General features: G+C 35.1%; 1 protein-coding gene across 1 annotated transcript in view; it reads left to right on the top strand.

The window, feature by feature from the left end:
- MED17 (mediator complex subunit 17) overlaps positions 1-26,988 on the top strand; it is a 183,886-nt gene that overhangs the window by 22,638 nt on the left and 134,260 nt on the right. The window contains exon 4 of the mRNA XM_090391000.1: positions 13,612-13,792. Within this exon, the coding sequence (XP_090247126.1) occupies positions 13,612-13,792 (181 nt within the window). The remainder of the gene's footprint in view (positions 1-13,611; positions 13,793-26,988) is intronic.

The following is a 26,988-nucleotide window of genomic DNA, read 5'->3' as shown; positions in this document are numbered from 1 at the left end:
TGTTTATGATCGTAAAAAATGCCTGCAAGCTGATTAACAACAATGGGCAGCGTATCCTCTGTTCTCAAAACTGAAAGAAATAACATCTGTGTTGCAAATGTTAGAGACCAATCAACAAGGAAGTATAAAGAAAATTTTTCCACTAAAATTGAAGATCAAGGTAGTCCGTATCCGGTTCTCAAATCTAGTAATACTGAATACTTTCTTCCCAATTTCATATTGTAGGGTGAAAGTTTCGAAACCGGGGTGTGCTTAAGGGTCAAAGCTGTATAACTGAGAGGAGACCTCCACATTGCCTTTAAAGGAATGCGGAGAACCGACCAGGGCTTCTGACCTAATGTCCAATCCTCACCTTCTCGTGGTGCACCCTGTTGGGTATCTACTTTGATACTGAACGAACGAGGATGGGCTGGCAATTTGGGATTTAGCCAACCAAATTGTATTCTTATTGGTTAAACCAAAATAAAAAATGATGATACAACATAACAAAATTTCATGCCGGCTGGGGCGTCGCCCGGTTAAACAAGGCCCCCGTTGTTTTCGCCAGGGAACCAGGGCGAACAGCGAAAAGTCAGCTACTGGAACAAATCTGAAAACAAACCCCAACTCAACATCACCAGAGTTAAAGATCGGTACTATCAACGTAAGAAGCCTGAATGGCAAAGAAATGGAGCTGCTGAGGAATTAGATAAGTACCAGATCGACATAATACGGGTGACTGAAACAAAAAAAGACCGAAACTGGTGAGATCTTTCTGAGCAATAAATACAAAATGTTATATTCAGGCAATGATAATCAAGGAAAAGGAGTAGCAGCCATAGTATTCAACACAAAATACGAGGCTAATCTTCTTGAATGGCAGTCAATCTCAAGTAGAGTAATGTGGGCAAATATGAGAATGCGGAACTGGACAGTGAGACTTATTTGTGCCTATGGTCCCACAGAAGGTTCTACTAAGGTAGAAGTGGAGGAATTTTTTGACGCTTTAGAAAAAGCAACTGACACAATAAAAAAGGAAAAGTTGGTCCTTGTTGAGGATCTAAATAGCAGAGTAGGAAATGATTGTGAAACATACAAATATATTTTGGGAAAATTTGGAGAAAAGGGCAAAGCTAATAATAATGGCAAATACCTGTTGGATTTCTGCTCAGGATATGGATTGCTTATTACTAACACCATGTTCCAACATAAAAATGTGCACAAATTCACATGGAGAGAAGAGGCTAGGAATAAGAAAAGTCTCATTGACTATGTTATTGTTGATAGTGAAGTTTTCTCCCTGGTGCAGGACACCAGAGTACAGAGGATTTAAAATTGGAAGTGATCACTATTTAGTCTTGAGCAGGATAAAATTGAATTTCATATTGAAAAGAATAACATGTAAGAAAGTTTTAAAGTGAATAAAAGTTGAGCAGCTCTCAGATGTGAACTGTAGACTAAAATACAGAAAGATTATTGAAAACAAAATGAAAGAGTTTGAGAACAGGAATCAAACCTTGGAGATTCAGTGGCAAACTCTGAAGAAAACATTGATTGATTCAGCTAGAGAGGCATGTGGTGAGGTTGTGTGCAAGGATAAAAAAATCAGAACACCCTGGTGGACACAGGAAGTTAAAGAAGCAGTGAAGGAAAAGAAGAAAGCATATCAAAAGTTCCTGGCAAATAAGTCAGCTTTTACTCTTACAGAATACAGAGACCAATGTAAGAAAGCTAAACAGTGTGTAAAACTAGCTAAACAAAAGTCATGGGAGGACTTTGGCAAGAATATAGGAAATAAATATCAAGAAGGTGGCAAAATATTCAGGAGGTTATTGAAGAGGCTTAGGAATGGAGGAAAGAGTACTGTAAAAGGAGTTAGAGTTGATAAAGGTGACATGAAAACAGGAGAAAAAGATATCCTTAAAGTATGGAGTAATTACTTTGAAAAACTGCTAAACGAAACAAGCAGTGATGACAGCATAGTGATAAAAAACACTGACCAGGCATGCAGTCAGGAATACATATCCATACTTGAAGTAGAAAAGCCATCAAAGGCCTGAAATGTGGAAAGGCAGCAGGAGTAGATGATATTCAACCAGAAATGCTGAAGTATGGTGGGATAAAAGTCTTACAGTGGCTGCACTGCATAGTTCAGAAAGCCTGGACATAGGGACGAATTCCCGATGATTGGAGTAGAGCTCTCATTAGTACCCATATATAAAAAGGGAAATAAAACTGAATGTGAGAATTACAGAGGTATTTCCCTACTGAGTGTTCCTGGCAAGATCTATGCAAGTATACTTGAGAAGAATTGTGGAAGAAAAGCTTGGTGAAGAAAAAGCTGGATTCAGGCCAAATAGAGGCTGTCAGGATCAGATCTTCACTTTACGACAAATAGTCGAGAAAGCATGGGAATATAACAAAGATCTGTATTTAAGTTTTTTTCGATTTGGAAAAGGCATATGACAAGGTGCCAAGAGAGAAGCTATTCAATACGCTGCAGTTATATGGTATCAATGGGGCATTATATCAAGCAATACTTAGTCTTTATTTGAGATGTAAGCCAGCAGTTAGAATTGAAGGAAGTACAGGAAGTTGGTTTAATGTTAAATCTGGTGTGAGACAAGGATGTACATTATCCCCTCTGTTATTCATTATCTATATGGATCACATTATGAAGGAAAGTGGTATTAAACCTGATATCAAAATTGGAGATGTTAATGTCAGCTCTTTGCTTTATGCGGATGATGTTATACTTCTAAATAAATCCGCTACAAGTCTACAAGATTCTCTGACTAAATTGAATAGCTGTTGTAATAGATATGGTATGAAGGTCAGCAATAAAAAGACAAAGACAATGAAATTAGGCAGAATCATTGAAAATGTCAACTGTGTTGTGAATGGAGAACCTGTGGAACAAGTAAAACATTTCAGCTACTTAGGCACGATTTTTACTGAAGATGGTAAATTAAATATAGAAATAGACAACAGAATCAGCAAAGCTGGTATGGTGGGAAGTCAATTGAATAAATTCATGGAATAAGAGAGAAATTAGTCGGAACACTAAATTAGCTGTATACAAGACAGTGTTCAAACCAGTTTTAACTTATGGATCTGAGAGCTGGGTCAGAAGTAAAACACTTGACCAAAGACTAGAGACCGCAGATATGAGAGTCCTGAGAAAGATTAGAGGCGTGAACAGATGGCATCAATGGCAATATCATATTAAAAATGAGGATATTAGGAAAGAACTTGACATTGTCAGCATCCAGGAATGCATTAGCAGAGCTAATCTCAGGTGGTATGGTCATTTAAATAAAAAGGGAGAGGAAAGATTAGCAAAACAAGTGTTCTCTGCCAGGTTTTCAGGAAAACTACCCAGAGGAAGACCAAGATATAGGTCGATTGATACGGTACAAAGTGCCTTAGACGATAGAAATATAAGATCTGATAATGTTGGAGTCTTGACAAGTAACAGACTGGTTTGAAGGAAAATTGTAGAGAGGAAGTTAGTAATGATGTAATTTTTTCATGTAGTACTGTCATATCCTGTACACCCCTTGAGGGTACATGGCAGGAATTTGATGATGATGATGAAGTTTTGAAACCGTAGTGTCATGATTTTTTAAAAGTAATAAGCCTGCAGATTTAAATTTTAATATGAATAAGAGACAAGGGACTTTGTTTAATTTTGGTATTAAGAAATCTCTTATTGAAGGTGTTTGTGACGCAACAGATAGTGAGTCATCCACCATCAGCCTATAAAGCAATCTCCAGGATGTACAAAAGGAGGGGAAAACTACCAGCACACAGGAGAAAAAAGTTTGCATTCACTTGTAAGTACTTATAATAATATTATAAATTTTTGGTGATCAGAATGGGATATGTATATGAAAATCAGCACAAATTAATTTAATGATGTTTATGTTTAATTGATGTTTTATTAATTATTAATTAATAATAAAAAATCAGCTAAATTGATTATTAATTGTTAAATATACCAATGAAAATTTCAGGATTTGTGAAGTATTCCGTCGCAGGAAAAGTTTGGGAAACGCTGCTATAGTACATTAGTATAGGTGGAGTGATAGTTAAATAATCCAAAATTCCCTTCTCTATAGAAAAAACATGAATTTTTTTGAGCAATTTTAGTCCTTTAATAATAGTAATCTTATACTGGATGATGAAATTTTTCCATCACCTAATGAAATTTCACAAACTTTGATGCCTGCAGTGGGATTCTAACTGACAACCTGTTTGTTGGAGAGCAGATATACTCTCTACTCAGTCAACCCCCCCCCCCTGGGAGGGTCTGAGTTCTTTTGTCAGAAATGGTATTTGATATAGTTATCAATTTTTGTGCAAATCAATCCATTTCTGGGCTTAATGTTTCAATGTGATGCAAAATAACTATTCTAATTAAATTAAATTTAATAAAATTGCTGTTTAGGATATCCGTGAAAATTCATAGGTAGCAACATAGAAAACTTCAGCTGCATTCTTAATGGCAAATCAGTAGAACAAATAAAATATTTCGGCTATTTAGGCACAGTTTTTAGTGAAGATTGCAAATGAAATTTGGAAATAGACAACAGAATAAGCAAAATCAGTATAGTTTGGAGCCAGTTGAAATAAGAAAGAAATTAGCCAGAATACTAAATTAACAGTATACCAGACAGTATTCAAACCAGTTTTAAGTTATGGAACTGAGATTTCAGTTAGAAATAAAACACTTCGTCAAAGATTAAAGACCACAGATATGAGAGTTCTGAGAAAAATTAGGGACCTGAACAGATGGCATCAATGGCAGAATCATATTAAAAATTAAGACATTAGGAGAGGAACTTGACATTAACGTTCAAGAATTGAGTAGTGTTAATCTAAGGTGCAGTGGTAACTGAAAACAGAATGGGAGAGGAAAGGTTAGCAAAACAGGTGTTTGACACCATATAAGAGGTAATGAAAGATTTGTGAGCAGCATTGTATGGGGATTCAGTTATTAGAGGCATGTTGAAAAGAAGATGCACAAAGTTTTCTGTTTTCTGGGAGGTAGAATTAGTAATGATTGAAACACTTGATTTGAGGAGTAAATGAATCAGAGTTGGAAACATGCCGTCATAAGTGAAACAGATGTCAAGGAAGATTATGCAAATGTTAAGAGAGCAGGTGAAACTGATGGTGAAGGAAAAAATGCGATCAACGATAAGAATGGTGAAAAATGGAGTGTAATTAATAGTAATATAGTGAACAGGGCTGACAGCAAAAAAGTATGTGTCCAAAAAAAGCTGATGGTAAGATAGTGAGAGTGAATTATAATGACAAAATAATGCAAGATTTGAAAACATAGTTGGCAAGATATGAAGCAGATGTGGAGTGAAATGAAGGGAATTGGAGATATGTATGGAATAATGAAGAAGATAGAAATGAATGGTAGCCATATAAAAGAGGTAATGAAAGATTTGTGAGTGGCATTGTTTGGGGATTCAGTTATTAATCCCCATACAATGATGTGTTGAACAAGAAAATGCACCAAGTTTGTTTTCTGGGAGGTAGAATTAGCAGTGATTGAAGCATTGGATTTGAGAAGTAAATGAGAAAAAAAAGTTGGTAGTGATAATAGGAACAAAATACTTGATTGGAAGCAAGGAAAATGTAAGATTGGATATCAGGAGGTTGTTGAGAAGGATTTAAAGATAATAGTATGATAGGAAAGATAGTCGGTGTGTTGCCAGGATATGATGGTGATGAGTTGAGGCAGACAGCAAAGGTTGTGAAATTAGCAGAAATGTGTGAAGAGAAAGGAATACAGTTGCTGAATGTGTGGGATGAGCTTAAAGGAAGAATTGAACTGTATAAGGATGCTGGACTGCATTTCATTGGTGTGGGTCATCTAGAGAAGCTGCTGCTAGAAGGGGTAGTGAGTTCAGAGAATGGATCCAAACAAGTAGGATGTGATGTTGAAGAATAAAGAAGGAGGGATAGAAGTAGTGCTTATGAATGGAAAAGTGGTTGGCACAAGTATAGAGAATGAGAGACCAAGTTATGTGCAAGAGAGGGAAATGGGAGTGTGAGGATGGACAGGGGTTCACAGTGTGAACATCGATGCTCAAAGAGAAATGGATGTAGGGGAAGCATTTGGGTTTGGAGAGGGTTCTAAGATGGTAATGCGAGAGAGGATTAGCTCGAGGTGGACATGAAGATGTTACATCCAATAAGTGGTATCAATGAAACATTATAGATCCAGAAATGAATTCTTATATTTCTATACAAATGCTAGAAGTAGCATAAACAAGAGGAATGAATTGTTGCCTTGATTGAGTTTTTTTTTTTTTTTTTTTTTTCACCCAAAAATAGTTGGAATAAGTGAAACATGGTTGGATGAAGATGGCTTTATTGCAGGAATACAGATGGAAGGTTTTTCTTGAAGTTTTTCATGAAGATAGAAAAGAATTATAAAAACAGAGGAAAACTACATAAAAAATTTTATTAACAGAGAATTTCACTTAAGTATCATAGGCATCACAGTACAAGAACACAGAATGACAATTAAACAACAAACAATTCTAAAAAGTGCCACCTGAGTAGCTAATGTAAGATAACTTTAAAAAAAAAAAATTAACAGATTTAAAAAGTACCATCTCCTGCAAAGAGGATAGACGTAGACCATCAGATATGTTTAAGTTAGAACAATGAAGTAAGGTTTCACATGTTTCTTTATAAAGATGTGCTATGAGGAAAGAACTTTTATGAAGGACTCTTGTTCCAATGAACTCTATGTTTTAGTGTCAATAGCATGTTCTGCAAGTCCAAACTGTTCAGGCTCGTATTTAATATAAGACTTGTATTCTTTCTTCTAGATGAATAAAAACAGATCTTCCTGTTTGTCCAAAATATGATAACCCACAAGAGCAAGGAATCTGGTAGATGCCTAGATAACCGACCAGTGGAAGCTTGCTCTTAGGAGAAACGAGAAAGGTGAAGAATTTTCTGATGGGACAAAAGGCAAAAAAAATTTTCAGTGTTTTAAAACTTTTGCTATGCATTCAGTAATTCCATGCAAAGGGATAGGAATATGAGTTATTTCTTCTGTATCAGAAAAGTTTGTCTGAAGAATCAAGAATGAGCATGATATACTGAAGTCTTAATAGTTCCAGCTTTTTGACTAGGATATAATGGCCTATATGGGCCATATTCTAAACAACTGAAAAATGTAGGCTGCTATCTGTTTGATGAAGAATTAGAAGATCTAAAAAGACTAATTAAATCAAAATGGCTCCACCTTTCTCATTTCTTCTAAGGACAAACTTCCACTTCTCGGTTATCCAGGTATCTGTCAGATTCCTTGCTCTTGTTGGTTATCATATTTTGGACAAACAGGAAGATCTGCTTTTATTCGTTTAGAAGAACATAAGTTTATATTAAGTACTCTGAGCCTAAGGTGAATTGGATCCTAGGATCCAATTCACCTTAGAAGTAGTAGTAAATAACCAATTAGCCTTTTTAGATCTTTTAAGTCTGTCAATCAGATGTACCCTATGTTTTTCAGTTTTTCGGAAGAAGACTCATACAGGCCATTATATCCATGCTGAATTTCATCACTGTCCTAGTCAAAAGGCTGGAACTATTAGAATTTACTACGTTGTGCTCATTCTTTCATTCTTTATGTTCTTCAGACAGACTTTTACAGAAAGAATTAAGACATATTAATTCCATCTTTTTATCTAATGGTTTTAAGGATTCTTTCATCAAAAACGTTTTAACAGTAATGGTATCTCTTTCTCTTCCAATACAGAAGAAATAACTCGCATTCCTATCCTTTACGTGCATGGAATTACTGAACACATAGTGAAAGTTTTAAAACCACTGAATATTTTTGTTGCCTTTTGCCCCATCAGCAAAATCTCCACCTTTCTCATTTCCCCCAAGGACACTTCCCCTGCTCAGTTATCCAGGCATCTATCAGATTCCTTGCTCTCGTGGGTTATATTTTGGATAAACAGGAAGATCTGCTTTTATTTGTGTAGAAGAACCAAGTCTTATATTAAATACCATGAGCCTGAATTAACAGTCTAGACTCTAGCAGAGCATGCAATCGACACTAAAGGTAGAGTTCATTGGAACAAGACAAGAGTCCTTCATAAAATTAGTTTTTCCTCATAGAACATTTTTCTAAAGAAACATGAAGCCTTACTTCATTGTTCTAACTTAGATTCTTTTTGGTCTATCTATCCCCCTTTGTGGGAGATGGTACTTTTTAAATTTGCTAATCTTTCCTAATTTTATTTTGTGTGTGTGTGTGTGTGTGTGTATACACATATACAGTTGACCCTTGAAGAACGCAGGTTTGAATTGCACAGGTCCACTTATACACTGTTTTTTATGAATAAATATATTGGAAAATGTTTTGGAGATTTTTGACAATTTGCAAAAACTCACAGACGAACCTCGCAGCTTAGAAATATCGAAAAAATTAGATATGTCATGAATGCATAAAATATATATAGACACTAGTCTATTTTATCATTATTATCATAAAATATACACAAATCTAATATAAAAAGTTAAAATTTATAAAAACGTACGCACAAAAAAAACTTATAGACCATATATGGTGCCATTTGCAGTTGATAGAAATGTAAACAAACGTAAAGATGCACTATTAAATCATAACTACATAAAAGTAACTATTATTAATTAGTTAAAATTAATTACTGTGCATAAAATAAAAATTTTATAATGATTCATTTGTTAGTGTATATGCTAGGTTACCGCAGAACAGTTGTATTGATTGCACTAGACTACCATTAAGCAATCATATTGCTGCTTCTTCGTTATCAATGCATGAATTATTATACCTGTAAATAAATATGAATAATTTCTTTTTTACATTATCTTTTCATTTTTGATGTCTAGTATTAATAATATGTATAACATCTACAGTACTTTGTATCATATAAGACAATATAAATGTAGATACTGACAGACATACAATTTGCCTTGTAAACAGACGACATAAACTTACTGTATCGATAAATACACCACAGTATTGTAAGTGTATTTTCACTTCCTCATGATTTTCTTTAATAACATTTTCTTTTCTCTAGCTTACTTTATTGTAAGAATACACTGTATGATACATGTGAAATACAAAATATGTGTTAATCGACTGTTTATACTATCGGTAAGGCTTCTGGTTAACAGTAGGCTATTAGTAGTTACGTTTTTGGGGAGTCAAAATTATATGCGGATTTTCAAAAAACGCACAGGGACACCCCCCCTCATTGTTCAAGGATTAACTGTATATATATATATATATACTTTTTTTTTAATAAGTTAGAAAATTGACTTTTTTTTACTTATCTTACATTAGCTATCGAGGTGGCACTTTTTTTAGAATTGTCTTGTTTGTCTGTTATTGTTTAATTGCCATTCTATGTTCTTGTACTAACAATGCCTTCTACACTGATAAAATTTTTCATAAGTTTTCCTCCGTCTGTATAACTCTTAATTATGCCAACTCTTGGTATTTCATTATTGAAACAAAGATAGAAAAGGTAAAAAGGGAGGTGGCATACTGTGGATATAGAGAAGGAGTTGTGCTTGTGTAAGGTGGCAATGCAAGGAGGAAATAATGATATTGGTTTTAAGACAGTATGGTAGTAGATTGAGGTGAAGAGAATGAAATACTTAGTTGGATGTTGCTATAGACCTTGTGATGTGGAAGTGTATCTCACATGATTAACATTGTATCATGTACATTTTACAAGTTTTTGTCTAAAGATAAATATATTAAGAACTGTCATTGTAAAATTACTTTGTATGTAATAATAATTTTACGAAACTTTGTATTAATCAAATCTGTGTGTCGCATGAAATGTGACGTCAGCATGTCCTTATGCTAACGTAATTCCAAAAATGGGAAGCTCGAGAGAAGTGCATGCATGCTATGTGAATCCTGACCTATAAAGGCTCTCACATCAGGAAGAAGAACATTTTGGTGCTTTTCGTCCTTTTTCCCTTGGATCACCACCATGTGAGATCTACTGTCAGTCAATGGAGTGTCTCACATGAGGAGGCCAGCACAATTTGACACAACAGCCAAGGTCGCCACTTTGATTTTTTTCACTTTCAGTAAAGAAAGTCCTTATTTGATTCCTTAATCAAATAAGAACTGTACTGAAAGAATGGTTCCTTATATAAGTATATGGAATTCAACTCATTGTAAGTGCTTGGATGGATATGTAAATACTTCCGGACAATTCACATTATGTATCTTTGTTCCATATTCAATTCTGCTAATGTAAATGTTCAAGATGTATTTGAATAAGTATCTGTTGTAAGTAGTGAATGCAAGTTATTGTTAAAGAAACTCACGTTTGGCAAGTTAAAATGTTAGTGAATGACTAGTAAATAGTTCTAAGTTATATATAGGTTATAAAATAGAAATGTTAGGAGAACTAAGCCTAAGGTAGAATCACGTGAAATTGTTTATGACTTATAATTTCTTTGTATCCATGCTCCAAGTATATACAACAAAAATTACTAATATAGATAAAGAAGATATAACAGAGGGTACTGACCATGAAATGTGCAGGCAAATTAGCCAAGAAAATAGGAAAAGGGTGATCATTATGGATGAATGGCAACAGAGATTGTGATGATGATAGCATCCAGAAGTAAAGAAATGAATTTCTCAAGTTTTGATGGACAACATCCTCAGGCAATGTGTAAACATAGGACACACGAGGATTTGAGGGTGTTGGATTTAATCATCTCCTAGAGAATTTAAATGGTTTGTCTCTGGGACAAATGTCATTGGAAATAGTCCCTTGCCAAAGCTGTTGGCCACAACATTTTGCCTAATACTGCTCCCATCATTACTTCACTCAGATGGGTCTATTGCATTGTCACACATAGAAAAAGCCAATCTCCTGGCATCTTACTTTTCCTTAAATGCTTGCATAGATGATTTTGTTAAATGTCCCCCCCCCTCCCCAAACCATTCCAAACACCCAATACTCAATGCCTCCACTTACCTTTCACCAGAAAGTGATCAGAAAAATAATAAACCTCTAAAGTAGATACTAAAAAGTCCCCTGGCCCTGATGGCATTCCTCCAATCCCAAAAATTTGTAATTTGTAATATGAAACAAAAACAAAACAAAATATATCACATCAAGATGATAAAGGAAGTTGGCCACCACACTCATAATGAAAGAAAGTTAAAAACATAATACTCGGCAAAGATAATTTATTAGTCAGTTTTGACGTTTTTGCCCTTTTTACAAATTTCCATCCAATATTACGGTTCCCTTTGCCCACATACTACGTTCCGGTTACTTTGTGTGGCAAAATAATTTTAACCTACAAAAAGAAGGTATGGCTATGGGTTCACCACGACCCCCCCCCCCCCCCCAATCCCAGTTGCTAACTTTTATATGGAAGCTTTTGAGCAACGTGCTCTAAATTCCTTTACTTACAATTTACTTTACTTACTTAAAAACCTACAGTTTGGCTTAGATACGTTGACAACATGTTTGTTATCTATCCACACATCTGCCAAACATTAAACACCTTGTTCATCCCAAACACACAACATGATCACATACATTTTACTATTGAAATGGAAAATCAGAACTCACTTCCTTTCCTGGATACACTGGTCACATGTCTTCCCTCAGGCAGTCTATTCTTCACTGTCTACCACAAGCCTATATATACATGCTAACTCTTATCACCACTCTTCACAGAAACTTGGAATCATTAGCACCCTCAAAAACAGAACTATAACAATTTGATCTAATGAACAAGCTCTTAAACAAGAATTACAAATTATTAGCAATACATTTATAAATAATTGTATAGCAAAAAAAATGATCAAAGTTCTTCATAAAATTTCATCAAAAAATACAGGTAATATAGATTACAGTAAAACCATAGCTATCCCATACATTAAAGGGTTATCAGAAAAAATAAACAGATTTCTACACCATTATAATCTTAATGCTATTATTAAACTACTTATAAAATTAAAAAAAACATATTCAGCTCCTCTAAGAATCCTCTTCCCCATTGGATCACTATGGAGTATACTATATCCATCGCACCATTAACTGCAGGAAACTGATGAAACCAAGGAATTGGGTGTGATTGTGGACAGAGAGAGTTGAAGTATAGATGACATATTGAAAAGGTAACTAAAAACAGCACATCATATTACGTGGTTGTTGAAGAACACTAACAAGCAAAAATAGGGAGGTTATTGCTCTCCTATATAGGGCTTTCTAAGCCACATCTGGACTCCCAGATTCCATGGTGGTGGTGGTGGTGATGAAGTTGTGGAGAGGATCCAAAGGTGAGTGACAAAGACTGACATTTCTGTGGAATGCTGCTTATGAGAATAGATTGACAGTCTGTAGGCTTTAAAAATTAGCTGATAGATGAAAAAGAGGAGATGTGATAGAAGCATTTAAGTTATTAAAGGGGTTTTATAGGATTTACTGAAGATTTTTTTTGGAGAGAAGGGGTCACCAGTGGAAGTTGTGTAAGAATGTGATTAGTAAGGATGTTAGGACTAGGTTTCTTGCTTTAGAGGGTGGTGAAGGGGTGGAATGGATTGCCAGAGGTGGTTGTGAGTGCTTCACAGCACGAAAAATGGATCTCCCACGATGAGTCTTCTGACTCCATGGAGATACTTGTATAATAGTAACAACATATGAATAGTAAAATGTTAGCCAATTACTCAAACATGACTTTCCCTTAACCACTGTTGAGTATCAGCCCATTTCTATATGTGATCTCTTACCAAATCTTCCAAAATCTTCACCACTACTCCAGAGATCTTCATAAGCCTGCACTATCCTTTTTTTGTGTAATGGATTATCATATGTTTTTTCCACTCCTGTAGAATCTGTGTGTAGAGACTGCTGAGACTCAGATCATACAACAAAGTCAAAGCCACAACAGTTCAGCTGAACACTCTTTTATGAGTGTTGCTGATATCCCACCAGATTCTTATTCAGTTTACAAAACAGCTCTAGTACTCTCTCCTCTTCATACACCTGAATTTCTTCATCTAATGTAGAGATAGCTCTGAGCTCTATGTTGCATATACCTAGTTGATGACTTTATAGCTTTTAGAGAAATGGGTTAGTGATATATGAATATTCATATATCACTAACCTAAGTGACTATATGAATATTCATAATCTCTATATATGAATGCTGTATAGTGAAATGTTGGTTTATTTAATGTGCAGATAAAATTGCCAATTTCACAAGAGCATTAAATAAACCAACCTTTCACCATACAATACCATACATAAAGCATTAGTTGCATTGAATCAATGGTCAGTTGTGCTACTCTTTTGATCAAACCTTTTATCTAACATATCTAAAATATTTAATATTCTAATGAAATCCTTTGTTTCAGAAATTGTCTGTTTCAAAGAAAAAGTTTAAAAATAAAAATGTAGTTATCCACTTCTGCTGTGGATAACTTTTGCTGATTGTTTCAGTATTTTTTTATGAGGTACCTATATTGTTATGAAATATGTCTAATGCGAACTTCATGTAAAAATTCAGATATCATGAAGATTTTTTCCTTAATAAATTTAAATCTCTTTATGTTAGGCATTAGCTGGGGCAGCTGGCATAATTTTGAATGGAGCAGATCGCTTAAGAGCCTCACAGTGCGAATCTGGAAGGAATAGGGCAATTCCAGACTTTCACATGGAATTGCTACATATGAGACAGACATGGCGTTTAAAAAAAGTTGGAAATACCATTCTGGGAGATTTGGGTTATCGGAGTGGTGAGTAGCAACACTTTGTTTAAATGGATATCTGGAAAAGAGCTAACTGTGTTTGTTATTTGTAGCACTAATAGCCTCCTTGTTTGTCAGAGCTGTATACAGTGTATAATAATTTGACTTCAAATGCATACTGTTCAAATGCACACATATTACAAACTGGATTATCTGCATAATTTTGAGATCTGATCAGAAACATATTCAAAGTATAGTGTGATAAGGTGGCAAAACCTATTTTTGTTTGAGCTTCTCATTTGATAAACCATATCTGCCGCATTCTTTTAATTTTTAAGCAGTTAGGATAATAGGTAAGATGAATCAACATCACTATGTCCTCAAGTTGCTGATAACTATCCGTCAGGGAGTGTACAGGATACAGTAATAGTACTATATAATTTTGTTTACATCATTACTAACTTAATCTTCTCATCTTAATCTGTTCAATACAGTGGTATTGCCATTAATCTTTTTTATATCTGCTACTGTCTGTTAACAAATTTTCCTTGGATTAGTCTGTTATTTGTCAGGACTCCAGGATTACCAAATCTTATATTTCTGTCTTCTAAAGCTCTTCTAATTGTATCAGTCCACTTAGATACATAGATCATGGTCATCTTGTGGATCTGCTTCCTTCTATCAAAGACCTGTTAACCTTTCCTGTTCCATTGTTTTAGGTTGCCCTACAACATTAGATTAGCTCTGCTCACATATTCTTGAAAGCTAATAGTGTCACCTTCCTTCCTAAGAATTTTTAATGGCACTTGTGGCATTATTATGCCACATTAAAGACTAGAGACTGCAGATATGAGAGTCCTGAGAAAGATTAGGGGCATGAACAGATGGCTAATAATATCAAGTTCTTTCCTAATATCCTCGTTTTTAATATGATATTGTTATTGATGCCATCTGTTCATGCCCCTAATCTTTCTCAGGACTCTCATACCTGTGGTCTCCAGTCTTTGATCAAGTGTTTTACTTCTGACCCAGCTCTCAGATCCATAAGTTAAAATTGGTTTAAACACTAATGTGCACAGCTAATTTAGTGTTTTGACTAATTTCTGTCTTTCTTATTCCATATACATTTATTCAGTTGACTTCCTACCATACCAGCTTTGTTGATTCAGTTGTCTATTTCCATATTTAATTTATCATCTTCACTAAAAATCGTGCCTATTGAAATCTTTTACTTGTTCTATAGGTTCTTCATTCACAATGCAGTTGATATTTTCAATGTTTCTGCCTATTTTCATTGTCTTTGTCTTGTCTTCTCTTTTGTTGACCTTCATACCATCTCTATTACAACAGTTATTCAATTTAGTCAGTGAATCTTGCAGACTTGTACTGGATTTATTTAGAAGTATAACTCATCTGCATAAAGAAAAGAGCTGAGATTAACATCTCCACTTTTGTTATCAGGTTTAATATCATTTTCCTTCATAATGTGATCCATGTAGATAATGAATAACAGAGGGAATAATGTACATCCTTGTACATTATTCCCTCTGAGACTATGAGAGCTGTACTTCAATCATCTGGAATTCATCCCTCTGTCCAGTCCTTCTGAACTATGCAGTGCGGCCACTGTAAGACGTTTATACCTCTGTCTTCTTATACTTTCTTCAATTCTAACTGCTGACTTACAACTCAAATAAAGACTAAATATTGCTTGATATAATGCCCATTGACACGATGCAGCTGTAGTGTTTTGAATAGCTTTTCTCTTGGTACCTTGTCATATGCCTTTTCCAGATCTACAAAACTTAAATACAGATCATTGTTATATTCCCATGATTTCTCAACTATTTTTCATAAAATCTGATCATGACAGCCTCTATTTGGCCTGAATCTAGTTTGTTCTTCACTATGCTTCCCTTCTGCAATCCTTGTCAACCGTTTCTCAAGTATACTTGCATAAATCTTACCAGGAACACTCAGTAGGGAAATACCTCTGTAATTGTCACATTCAGTTTTATTTCCCTTTTTATATATGGGTACTATGAGAGCTGTACTCCAATCATCTGGAATTCATACCTCTGTGAACTATGCCTTCTGAACTATGCAGTGCAGCCACTGTAAGACTTTTATACCTCCATACTTGAGTATTTCTGGTCGAATATCATCTACTCCTGCTGCCTTTTCACATTTCAGGCTTTTGATGGCTTTTTCTACATCAAGTATGGATATATATTCCTGATTGCATGCCTGTCGAGTGTTTTTTTACCAATGTGCTGTCACTGATTGTTTCATTTAGCAATTTCTCAAAGTAATTACTCCATACATCAAGGATATCTTTTTCACCAGTTTTCTTGTCATCTTTATCATCTGTAATTCCTTTTACAGCACTCTTTCTCTCAATTTCTAAGCTTTTTCAATAGCCTCCAGAATATTTTGCCACCTTCTTGATATTTATTTTCTGTGTTCTTGCCAAAGTCTTCCCATGACTTTTGTTCAGTTAGTTTTACATAGTGTTTAGCTTTCTTACATTTGTCTCTGTATTCTCTGAGAGCATGAGCTAACTTATTTGCCAGGAACTTTTGATATGTTTAGTTCTTTTCCTTCACTGCCACTTTAACTTCTTGTGTCCTCCAAGGAGTTCTGATTTTATTATCCTTGCCTTCCTAATGACTTTGTTTTAAATATGATGCTACTGTTCTTGCTATATGTTGACTTACCTATTTGCATAATTCATACCTGTGGTCTCCAGTCTTTGATCAAGTGTTCTTTTTCTTACCCATTTCTCAGATTCATAAGTTAAAACTAGCTTCAACACTTTTGTATACTGCTAGTTTAGTGTTTTGACTAATTTCTCTCTTATTCCGTGTAAATTTATTCAGTAGACTCTTCCTACCATGAGAACTTTGCTAATTCTTTTGTCTTTTTCCATGTTTAGTTTGTCATCTTCACTAATTGAGTTTGAATACTTGAAATGTTCTATAGATTCTTCATTCAGATGGAATTCTTGTTCTCAGTGTTCCAGAAAATTTTCAGTCTCTATGTTTTTATTGATGATTTTCATACCAAACTTATTACACCTGTTATTCAATTTAGTTGGGGAATACTGCTGACTTATACTGGATTTATTTCAGATTATATCACCATCTTCATAAAGTAAAGAGTTGAAATTAACATTTCTGGTTTAGATATCAGGTTTAATGCTACTTCATAATGTGATCCATATAGAATAATAACAGTGGAGGTAATGTCCCTTGTCTCACATCTAATTTAACAGTAACCCATCTTCCTGTACCAGAAAGTACAGATACCTTCTTCAGTTCTGACTGGTCAAGTTACAACTCAGATGTAGACTATGTATTGCTCAATGTAATGGACCATTCACACCATATAATTGAATTATTTTGAAGAGCTTTTCTCTTAGTACTTTGTCATATGCCAGATCTACAAAACTTGAATACAGATCTTTATTATACTCATGTTACACAAATTAGAACAAATGAGGATAGATATGACACTGGTTAAGTTGATAAGAGGGATTGCTGCTGGACAGATTTTAAAGTTGTATATGGAGGAGCAGAATCGAGGCAAAAACAGGTGACTAGTGGTGTGCCACAAGGTTCAGTGGTGGGACCATTGCTGTTTAATTTGAACATAAATGATATTGGAAATGACCTGAAAGAAAATATTCAGTTGTTTGCTGATGATGCGAAATTAGGTAGAGTAATAGTTAATCAAGGCAGTGTGGAGAGCTTGAAGGAAGATTTAAATAGGGTGTCAGTTTAATGTCGAAAAATGTAAAGTTATGCATTTTGAGATAAATAGATTATAAGCTGTGTATGACATTGATGGCACTGTATTACAGGAAATAGATGAAGCTAGAGATTTAGGAGTGGTAGTAGACAGTCAATTAAGAGGACATACTGCTGAGGTTGCTAAGGTACCACATAAAATTACTTGGCTAGGGAAAACACAACAAGTAGAAATAAGGAAGATGTAATTCCTCTTTATAAGGCCTTGATATGTCAACATCTGTATTATTGTGCTCAAGTCTGGTCCCCTGGGTTTCTTGGGGGATGAGGAAGCAATGGATAGGATTCTGAGGCGAGTGACCAATATGGTGAGTGGCCTGTGGAATGTTCCCTGTGAGGATAGATTGAAGGTGTGTGGATTGCAGAAGTTGGTTGATAGGAGAAAAAGAGGAGATATCATAGAAACATTTAAGTTGATAGTTTATTTTTCCCTTGGTTAGACTATAATAAATTTAGTTTAATCCTTTATCCAAGTGTGAGCAAACAAAGTTTGCGCCTGAAAATATCTTCAGGACTGGGGTAACTTACTATATCTATTAAGATATTTGCTATATGGAAAATAAACTTCCAACACAATACTCAATGTTATCCATTTCAAGGGATACAGGCAGCACTTGAAGCTTCAGACAGCTGTATAAAATAAACTACTGGATAGAACGATTTGCAATTTCACATGGACACTTATGACAGCTGTACGAACTTAGAAAAAAAAAATCTTGTTAATAGTGTTACCATTTATGGTTGAGGTTGAGAACTTTTCAGACCACCCACGTACATCATCTGCTGTTAGCCAAGTCTCACTAATGCCTATAACGTTTGGCAAGGTTGCACTAGCCAGTGCCAAAAACTCGTACCTCTTGTTCCTGATACTTCTGCCATTAGTACATAGAAACTGCAGTATGTCTTTAGTCCCCTACCTTCCTTTACTTTCTGAATTGACTGCCCTATTCAATATTTTTGCTTGAGAGATAGGTTCCTCACTCGATCGTTCTCACTCTTCATGGCTACCTTCACACAAACTCATTTGTTTCCACCCTAATTGCTTTTTCCCTGAATTTGCACCGCAGCATGTTCGGTGAGCAAAACTCTCTTCAGACACCTAACACTGAAACCATTTAGATGCAGTCCATGAGCATTGCACAAATCCTTCTTTCTGTCAAACAGAGACCACAGATCCACAAATTATTATTATAAGGTGCCTCCATGGAGTCAAAAGACTCATTGAGGGAATTCTACATCATTCCTTTTGCGCAAGCTACATATAGACTCATTGGTTATATTGTAACCTCCTCCTCCTCAGTTTGCCTCTTTTATAACATGGAAGGAGTCTTACAATCTTCACCTTCTTGCTCTTCAACTTTGCCTCTTCTCACAACTCCTTTACATCCACCCCCCATAGAATACTTCTCGCCTCTCAAATCATTTGCCAACCAAGACAATCATTTTTTTCAACTTACCTTTTTTGCATCTGGATGGTATGTCTAATATCATGAATTTTTGCACCCATGAAACACGATTTTGTCATACTTTCATTAAGTACTCCCCTGATCATTGAGTCTCCATACATAATTTTCTCCTTAACTTGTTTTTCTTGTTTGTTTGGTTGGTCTTTATTATTTTTTCAGGTGGCCTGCTTCTTTTTTTTTTTTTAGCCCCTTAACTCTTGCTGCTTCTACAATTTTTGTAGAAGCAGCTTGAAAGATAACATTTAAGCATGCTATTTCTTTTTTAATATCCATTTAATTTTCCTCTGTTTACACGGCTGCACATTCAACATTAATAACATCATTTTCCATCTTGCCATCAATATTTGTTGCACTCACATCACCCAACAGACACTCACTTTTGAAATATTTAATATACACTCTCTCTCCAGTTACAATTTCTTTCCACATATTCTTTAATTTTCTTGATGAATATATTCCACACACACACTGCACTGAATAATATACCATAAATTCAAATCACCGAACATTGTGATCTTTACTGCCATTGTTTATCATGTCGGTGGCATGCCGACAATAAATATTACAATAAAATTGTTATAAGATACTAAATACTCCAAAAAACACAAAAATCTACACAAATACACTAATTTTCTGAGACAAAAACACAGTAAAACAGATGTCACTAATTTTACATAAGCGATAAATTACACAACCACTTACAATATAACCTTGAACTAGTCTCCGTTAAGATGATGATACCTCAAATTTTTTTTACCAATAGGTTCAGAGATACCAGAAATATAAGGGATTGGAACCCTGTAATCTGTCAAAGAATTCTTAGGTGTTGGAACATAAAAGTCATTTATCTGTTGGATTTAACCATTTAATTCCATTAACTTGTTGTAAGCTTGAGGGAGAAGAGCATGCATTATGTGCTCTATTAACTAACTAGATAATACCAATTTTTTGAGAAGTGTGGATTGTCCAATATGGGCAAATAGTAAATGTGAAAGAAATTTAACAGTTCTATATCTGGAACTGTCAATACAATTCACAATGGGTCTTACTGGACAACCTTCTTTCGAATTTTTTGCATATCATATAAATGATGAGTCTTTCCAAAATGAGTGTAACTTATACAGAATATTTTGATCCTAGCTAACTTCATCAAAGAGCTTATTTGATTGTTTAATATGTGTTTTAGTAGAGCTATAATTAATTTCCTGATAGATGGAGGTGTCCTGTAAAAGGCAGTCTCTCTTCCTCTCCCTTCCCTTACAACTTTTGCTTTATTTGCTTTCGAAATAGATAAATGGTTCTTTTGTTTTAATGAAAGCAGCTCAGAATTTAGTAGTAGATAAATTACATGGAGGTAATTTGCTTCTAAAGAAACAGATTATTGTATTTACCTTGTATTCCTGTTCTTTGATTTGTTTGTTTCTACATGCTGATGTTCTGTTATTTTCAGTACGAAATATCTGTACTGTAGTTATCATGTAATTTTGTTGTTTTATAGTTATGCCACAGATACCTTTTAAAGATTATTCTCCAACCATCTCAACTAGGTCATCTTTCTGTCTTTTCTGCTCATTCAGGCATTTGTCTTCCTTCATGTGGATATCATTGGATGACTAGGTATTGCTTTTCATCCATGCAGTAAATCCTGTTCATCTGTTTAAATTTTAAAATATTTTTCCCTATATCGAACACTTTTTTTATATCTTCATTCATTATTTTGTCTTTCAGTCTGATGTTTAGCATTGTTCTTTCCATTCTTCATTTCCACTCAGTTTTCCTCTTTCTTTAGAGTATTTGTTTGGTTACTGGTCATATCGCTAATCCATATGTCATAACTGAAATGTCACATTAGTTGAAAAGTTTGGCTCTATTTTACTGCATAGAAATTTTTTCACTTTGCCAAATGCCATCCGTTCTAGCTGAATTATTCTTTTTATTTCTTCATAAATGCTTCTTTTTCCTAATGCAAAAGTTCTTCCATGTTATTGTACTTGCTCTATTTTGTTGGTCTAGTGTTATTTGTTCTCATATTATTATTATTAAGAGAGACCTCGGAGTCAGGGACTCATTGAGGGAGGTCACTGCTACATGCACCAGCTATCATACTTATTCTTGAATTCATTCACACTGCTTGCACTCACAACATCCAATGGCAATCCCTTCCAATCATGCACCAGCTTATGAGAAAAATATCTAGCACTCACCCCTTCTTAGTGGCATTCATTCTCAGCTTCCGAGGATGCCCTCTTGTCCTTTCCGAACCCTCCATAAAATGAAAAATTCCATCTACTGAAATCCTATATGACCCTTTCAAAAATTTGTACATCTCAGTCATATAACCCATCTTTTTCCTGTTTGCTAGTGTCTGCAGTCTACGAAATCTTAAAGAAATTTTTATCAGAGAAAATCTCAAAGAAACTATTCATAATCAGTATACTGCAATCCTGACATCATTTTTAACACTCTCCTTTGCACTCTCTCTACACTGTATCAGAATCACAACAGAAACCAGGAGAACAGATTTGCACACAATAATCCAAGTGAGATCTTATCAAGACCTTGTAAAGAGGCAAAATGACATCCTTATCTTTACATGTGAATATTTGTTTCAGCATTGCAATTATCTTTTGAGTTGTTTTTGGAATCTTTACTACATGGTCCCTGAACTTCAACTTCCTATCAACTAACACTCCAAGATCCCTAGCCTGATCAGTTTCTTCTAGCATAATCCCGCCAATATAATATACATTGGATATCTAATGTCATGTTATATTGGATATCTTAACATTACTGACATTGAACTGACAACATATTCCCATTCCCACACAGTTCCAGCCTATGCAGATCATTTTGCAAGTACTGCATATCAGCAGCATTCCTGATTACCCTATCTATCTTTGTATCATCAGCAAATAGCTGTATGTCAGTTGTGAAATCCTTACTGGTATCATTAATATACAGATTGAATAACAGTGGACCTCGCACTGATCCTTGTGGTACACCACTGGTTACCTTAAATCTTGCAGACTCACATAACCCCATATACCACTTTTTGATATCTGTTAGTCAGCCATCCTCTTATCCATACTATTATTCTATAATCCAAACCCATATTCTGTCAAAAGCCTTAGCAAAATCCAAATGTATCATGGTATATCCATTCCCCTTGTTTAGTTCAATGGTAGCATTGTTATAGAATGTGAGCAAGTTCCTAAAACATGACCTTCTCTTAGTAAACCCATGTTGCTCGTTGCAAAATAGAGATTCACTGTCAACCCATTTCTGAATGCGAACCCTAAGCAATTTTTCCAAAATCTTCATCACCACTCCTGAGATACTAATTGGTCAATAGTTTGATACATCGGTCTTTGCACTAGTCTTGTGCAATGGGATTACCATACATTCTTTCCACTCCTGTGGCATCTTCCCTGTTCTGAGACTCATTATATAGCCTGGTTAAAGGAATAGCCAGTTCAGCTGAACACTCTCTTAGCACCCATGCTGATATCCCATCCATCCCTATTGCTGAATTCTTATTCAGTTTGTGCAACAGCTCTAATAGCTCATACACCTGAGTTTCTTTATCCAGTGAAGAGGTAGCAGTGAGCTCAATGTTGCGTACACCAGGTTGATAGCTTTTAACAAAATGGGCAGTCATTAGTTAAACAACCTCTTCTGCATCTGTTACCTTCATGCCATCTGTATTTAGAAGAGTTATTCTTTCATATTCATTCTTTCATTTACTTGCAGCATATCGATAGAATTCTTGTGGGTTGTCTTTAGCACACAGAGCCAGTTTCTTTTCGTACTCAAACTTTGCTTTCTGTACAACAGTTGCTGACTATTGTAGCTTGCTGCTTATAATTTTCATAACAGACATCATTATGTACACAGTATTCCTTCCACATCATCCTTTTCTTACGAATCTCTTACCTAATAAGATTACACATCCATTTGACCCCTTCCCTATTTATTCTTCGACCTCTCAGGACACATTCTGATACAGCGTAATTTAAGTATTGTTTAAATGCTTCCCATGCATTGTTGATGTTCTTCCCATCCAGCAACTGATCCCACTCCACTGAACTCAGTATACTCTTCAGTTGGTCATAATTTCCTGCTTTGTGGTTCAGCATGTAACCTTTTCTAAATGGAACATTCATAAACTTACTTGCTTACTAAGTGAGTACTGTATGATCACCCTCACCATTCGGAGGCAGAATAGTTACGCCTTTAACAGACATGCCCTCTGACACTATAATCAAATCTAACATTCTTTGACCTCAAGTTCCTTCTGTCTCATGTTGCTTGAGGAAGTCATCCTGCAACAGCTCAATAAATTCATTTTCATTCTTCTCATGAAATTCTACTGTTACCAATCAATTCAAGTCCCCCATTATGATTACTCTTTTTGTGCTCATCTTTTATTTGGTGATGCATTTCTTCATTACTAACCAGTCCACCAGGTCTGTAATAACACCCCACTATGTAATTGATCTTGTTAGATTCCACGTCACACCAGATAGCTTCAAACTCACTGGTACATGAAATACTGGTAGTAGTAGTACTACAATCATAGGTCTCAACTCTAACTGGATTCAAGTCATCCGATATCATTAGTAGCACTCCTCCCTCTCCGATCCTCTGGCCTTCCTAAAAATACTGTACCCTTTACACTTGATACCAGTTAGTATATCTGATTCTGATAGCCAGGTCTCACTAATGCCTATAATTTGAGGTCCCAACATATTGACCAGGGCAACAAACTCTCTACCCCTTTGTTTCTGATGCTCCTAACATTCATGTACACACATAAAATCTACCTGCATGTTCTTTTGTATACTCTTGTCTGCAGTCTGCATGACACAGTTGGACCACTTGTAGATCTCTATTCTTCTCTAGTGCTTTATACATGTAGACATCTTTGCACATGTTTGTTTGGTCTGAACCAAACAAACACAGTTGAAATTGTTCTCTCCTCGTTCAGCATTTCCATCAAAAATGCTGAACATTAAATCAGTTGTACTACATATCCATGTAGTACACCTGATTTAACATACCTATCTTCCGTACTCCTTCAATCTAACTGCTGAGTTACAGCTTAAATAGACTATGTATTGCTTGATATAATGTCCCATTTAGACCATATAACTGTTGCATTTTGAACAGCTTTCTTCTTGGGCACCTTGTCATATGGCTTTTCAAGATCAACAAAACCTAAATGCAAATCCTTGTTATATTCCAAAGATTTCTCAACTGTTTGTCTTAAAGTGAAAATCTGATCTTGACAACCAACCTCTATTTGGCCTGAATCCAGGTTGTTCTTCAACAAGTTTCCCTTCCACAATTTTTCGTAGCCGTTTATCACGTATACATGCATAAATTCTGTAACAGAAAGACTCAGTCTACTGAGTGTTCCTGTTACAGAATACCTCTGTATTTTTCACATTCATTTTTATGTCCCTTTTTATGAATGGCACTTTCAGAGCTTTGCTCCAATCCTCTGGAATTCGATTATCTGACCAGGCCTTCTGAATTATGCAATGCATCCATAGTAAAATGTTTATACAGCAATCCCTCAATTAATGTGCCCCCCCCCCATTAGTGCGTCATTTTTTTTTTCGATACCTAAATTCGATTAGTGCACCTATATACATCTTAAAAATAAATGTTACAGATTTAAAATTTTTTTTCTATATACATTTTTATGGCTAACTATTTTAAATGATTACTCACTAGGATGAAATAATTTAGTTACCGATTTAAAACATTTTAAAAAGTTATTTTTAATAGCATACTACATTGTTTCCATGTACACTATGTTCCAAATTTACCGCCAACATTTATGTCGCCTGCTAATTACATAGCATTTTGCTGATCGTTTCTCGTGCCTCCTTTGCAATTGTTCTTCTTACTTTTTTTATTTTAAAATATTTTCCCAACCTTTAATCATGAGTAAAAGAATTAGTGAGCAAAAAAGTGGAAGTGCGAAAAAGATTCGATAAGTAGTCTCATTGTAAGAAAAATTTGAAACAAAGAAAAATGAACAAGGCGAGTCCAGAGCAAATATAGGACAAGATCACAAAAATGGGCAAATCAACTATAAGAGCAATTTTAAGCAAAGCTGGTGAATACAAAGAGAATGGTAAGGCAGCTTCAAGTTCATCATGCAATGCACTTGAAATCAAAGTATTATAATGATCGATTTAAGGAGACTTCTTTCTACATGGATCGAAGATTGTAACCAAAAATGGATCCCACTAAACACTAACGTTATTAAATCAAAAGCATTAAGTCTCTTTGCAATCTTGAAAGAAAGGGTTATCAATGATGGAAAAGAAAAATTCCATGCTAGTGCTGGGTTGTTTGAGCATTTCAAAAAGAGAAATAACCTATATAATGTTCTAATCACAGGCGAAGCTGCAAATGTAGATAAGGAGGTGGCCGCAAATTATCCAGAGATTTTGAAGAAAATTGTGGAAAAAGGGGCTATTGTGACCAACAAATATTTAATTTCAATGAAACCAGCCTCTTTGGAAGTGAATACCTTCCAAAAGTTTTCTTGCCAAATCAGAAAAATCCCAGCCTTGTTATAAAGTGGCAAAGTCAAATGAAATTACTGCCAGCAATATGTGAGCTGTTTGGAAGCACATTGTGCAAATGATTTTAGAGGCTTTTCAAATAAATCTAAGTTAATTAAATCTCATTCTGAGAAAGTGAGTGATTCCAACCTGCTAAATTTAGATGCACAGCAGGAAGATCCTGAAGAATATGAAGAAAATTTAATCACTGACAAGCCCAAAGAGATTTCACAGAAACAATTAAAAATATTTTTTGTACAATCGAAATTTTTAAGCAGCAATTCTTAGAGGCTGACCCTGGTGAAGAGAGAAGCAGTAAAATTTGCAGAAGAGTAGAAGAGGCAATAGGGCCATACCGTCAGTTGTATGGACAAAAAAAAAAAAAAATAATAATAATAATAAAAACAGAATGCCTGCCAAACTACATTAGCTCAATTCTTTGTTAAGAAGTAGAATAATAAATTTATATTCTGGATATGTTTTATTGTATTTCAGCTTCATAATTTTCCTTTAACTAGGCCCTGAGACATACCCCAATTTTTTTATAAAAAAATTAAGGGTCAAAAAAGAAATTTGAGGAATGAATTATGCCCATAGGTTATTATATTCGATTAGTGATGTTTTCGATTAATGTGCCTGTTTTAAAGACCGCATTAGGCTCATTAATCGAGGGATTACTGTATCTTCATATTTGAGCATTTCTGGCTGAATTTCTTCTACTCCAGCTGCCTTTACACATTTCAAGTTTTGGATGACTTTTTCTACTCCAAGTATTGATATGCACCAGGTCTGTAACAACACCCCACTTTGTAATTGATCTTGTTAGATTCCACGTCACAAATACTGTTAGTAGTAGTACTACAATCATAGGTCTCAACTCTAACTAATTCAAGTCATCCGATATCATTAGTAGCACCCCACCCCTCTCCAATCCTCTGTCCTTCCTAAAAATACTGTACCCTTTACACCCGATACCAGTTAGTATATCTGATTCTGATACTGTGTCCTTTTCAGAGTTTTCTACCTTCGTGCTGACACTGCTTGTTTCGTTTAACAGTTTTTCAAAGTAATTACCACAACCATCAAGAATATCTTTATCTTCAGTTTACATGTCACCTTTATCATCTCTGATTCCTCTTACTACTTTTTGCTCCATTTCTAAGCTTTTTCAATAGCCTCCAGAATATTTTGTCACCCTCCTGATATTTTTTTTCTGTGTTTTTACCAAAGTCTTCCCATGACTTTTGTTTAGCTAGTTTTACACAGTGCTTTGCTTTCTTACATTTTTCTCTGTATTCCCTAAGACCACAAGCTATCTTAACTTGCTAGGAGCTTTCAAAATGCTTTCTTCTTTTCCTTGATTTCCTCTTTAACTTCCTGAGTCTACC

This window comes from Typopeltis vanoorti, chromosome 4 (genome assembly GCF_054136105.1).
Source record: "Typopeltis vanoorti isolate ZY-2024b chromosome 4, IOZ_Tvanoo_1.0, whole genome shotgun sequence".
Taxonomy (NCBI): Eukaryota; Metazoa; Arthropoda; class Arachnida; order Uropygi; family Thelyphonidae; genus Typopeltis; species Typopeltis vanoorti.
The sequence above is the reverse complement of the archived record's forward strand: the minus strand, read 5'-3'. Positions and strand labels throughout refer to the sequence as shown.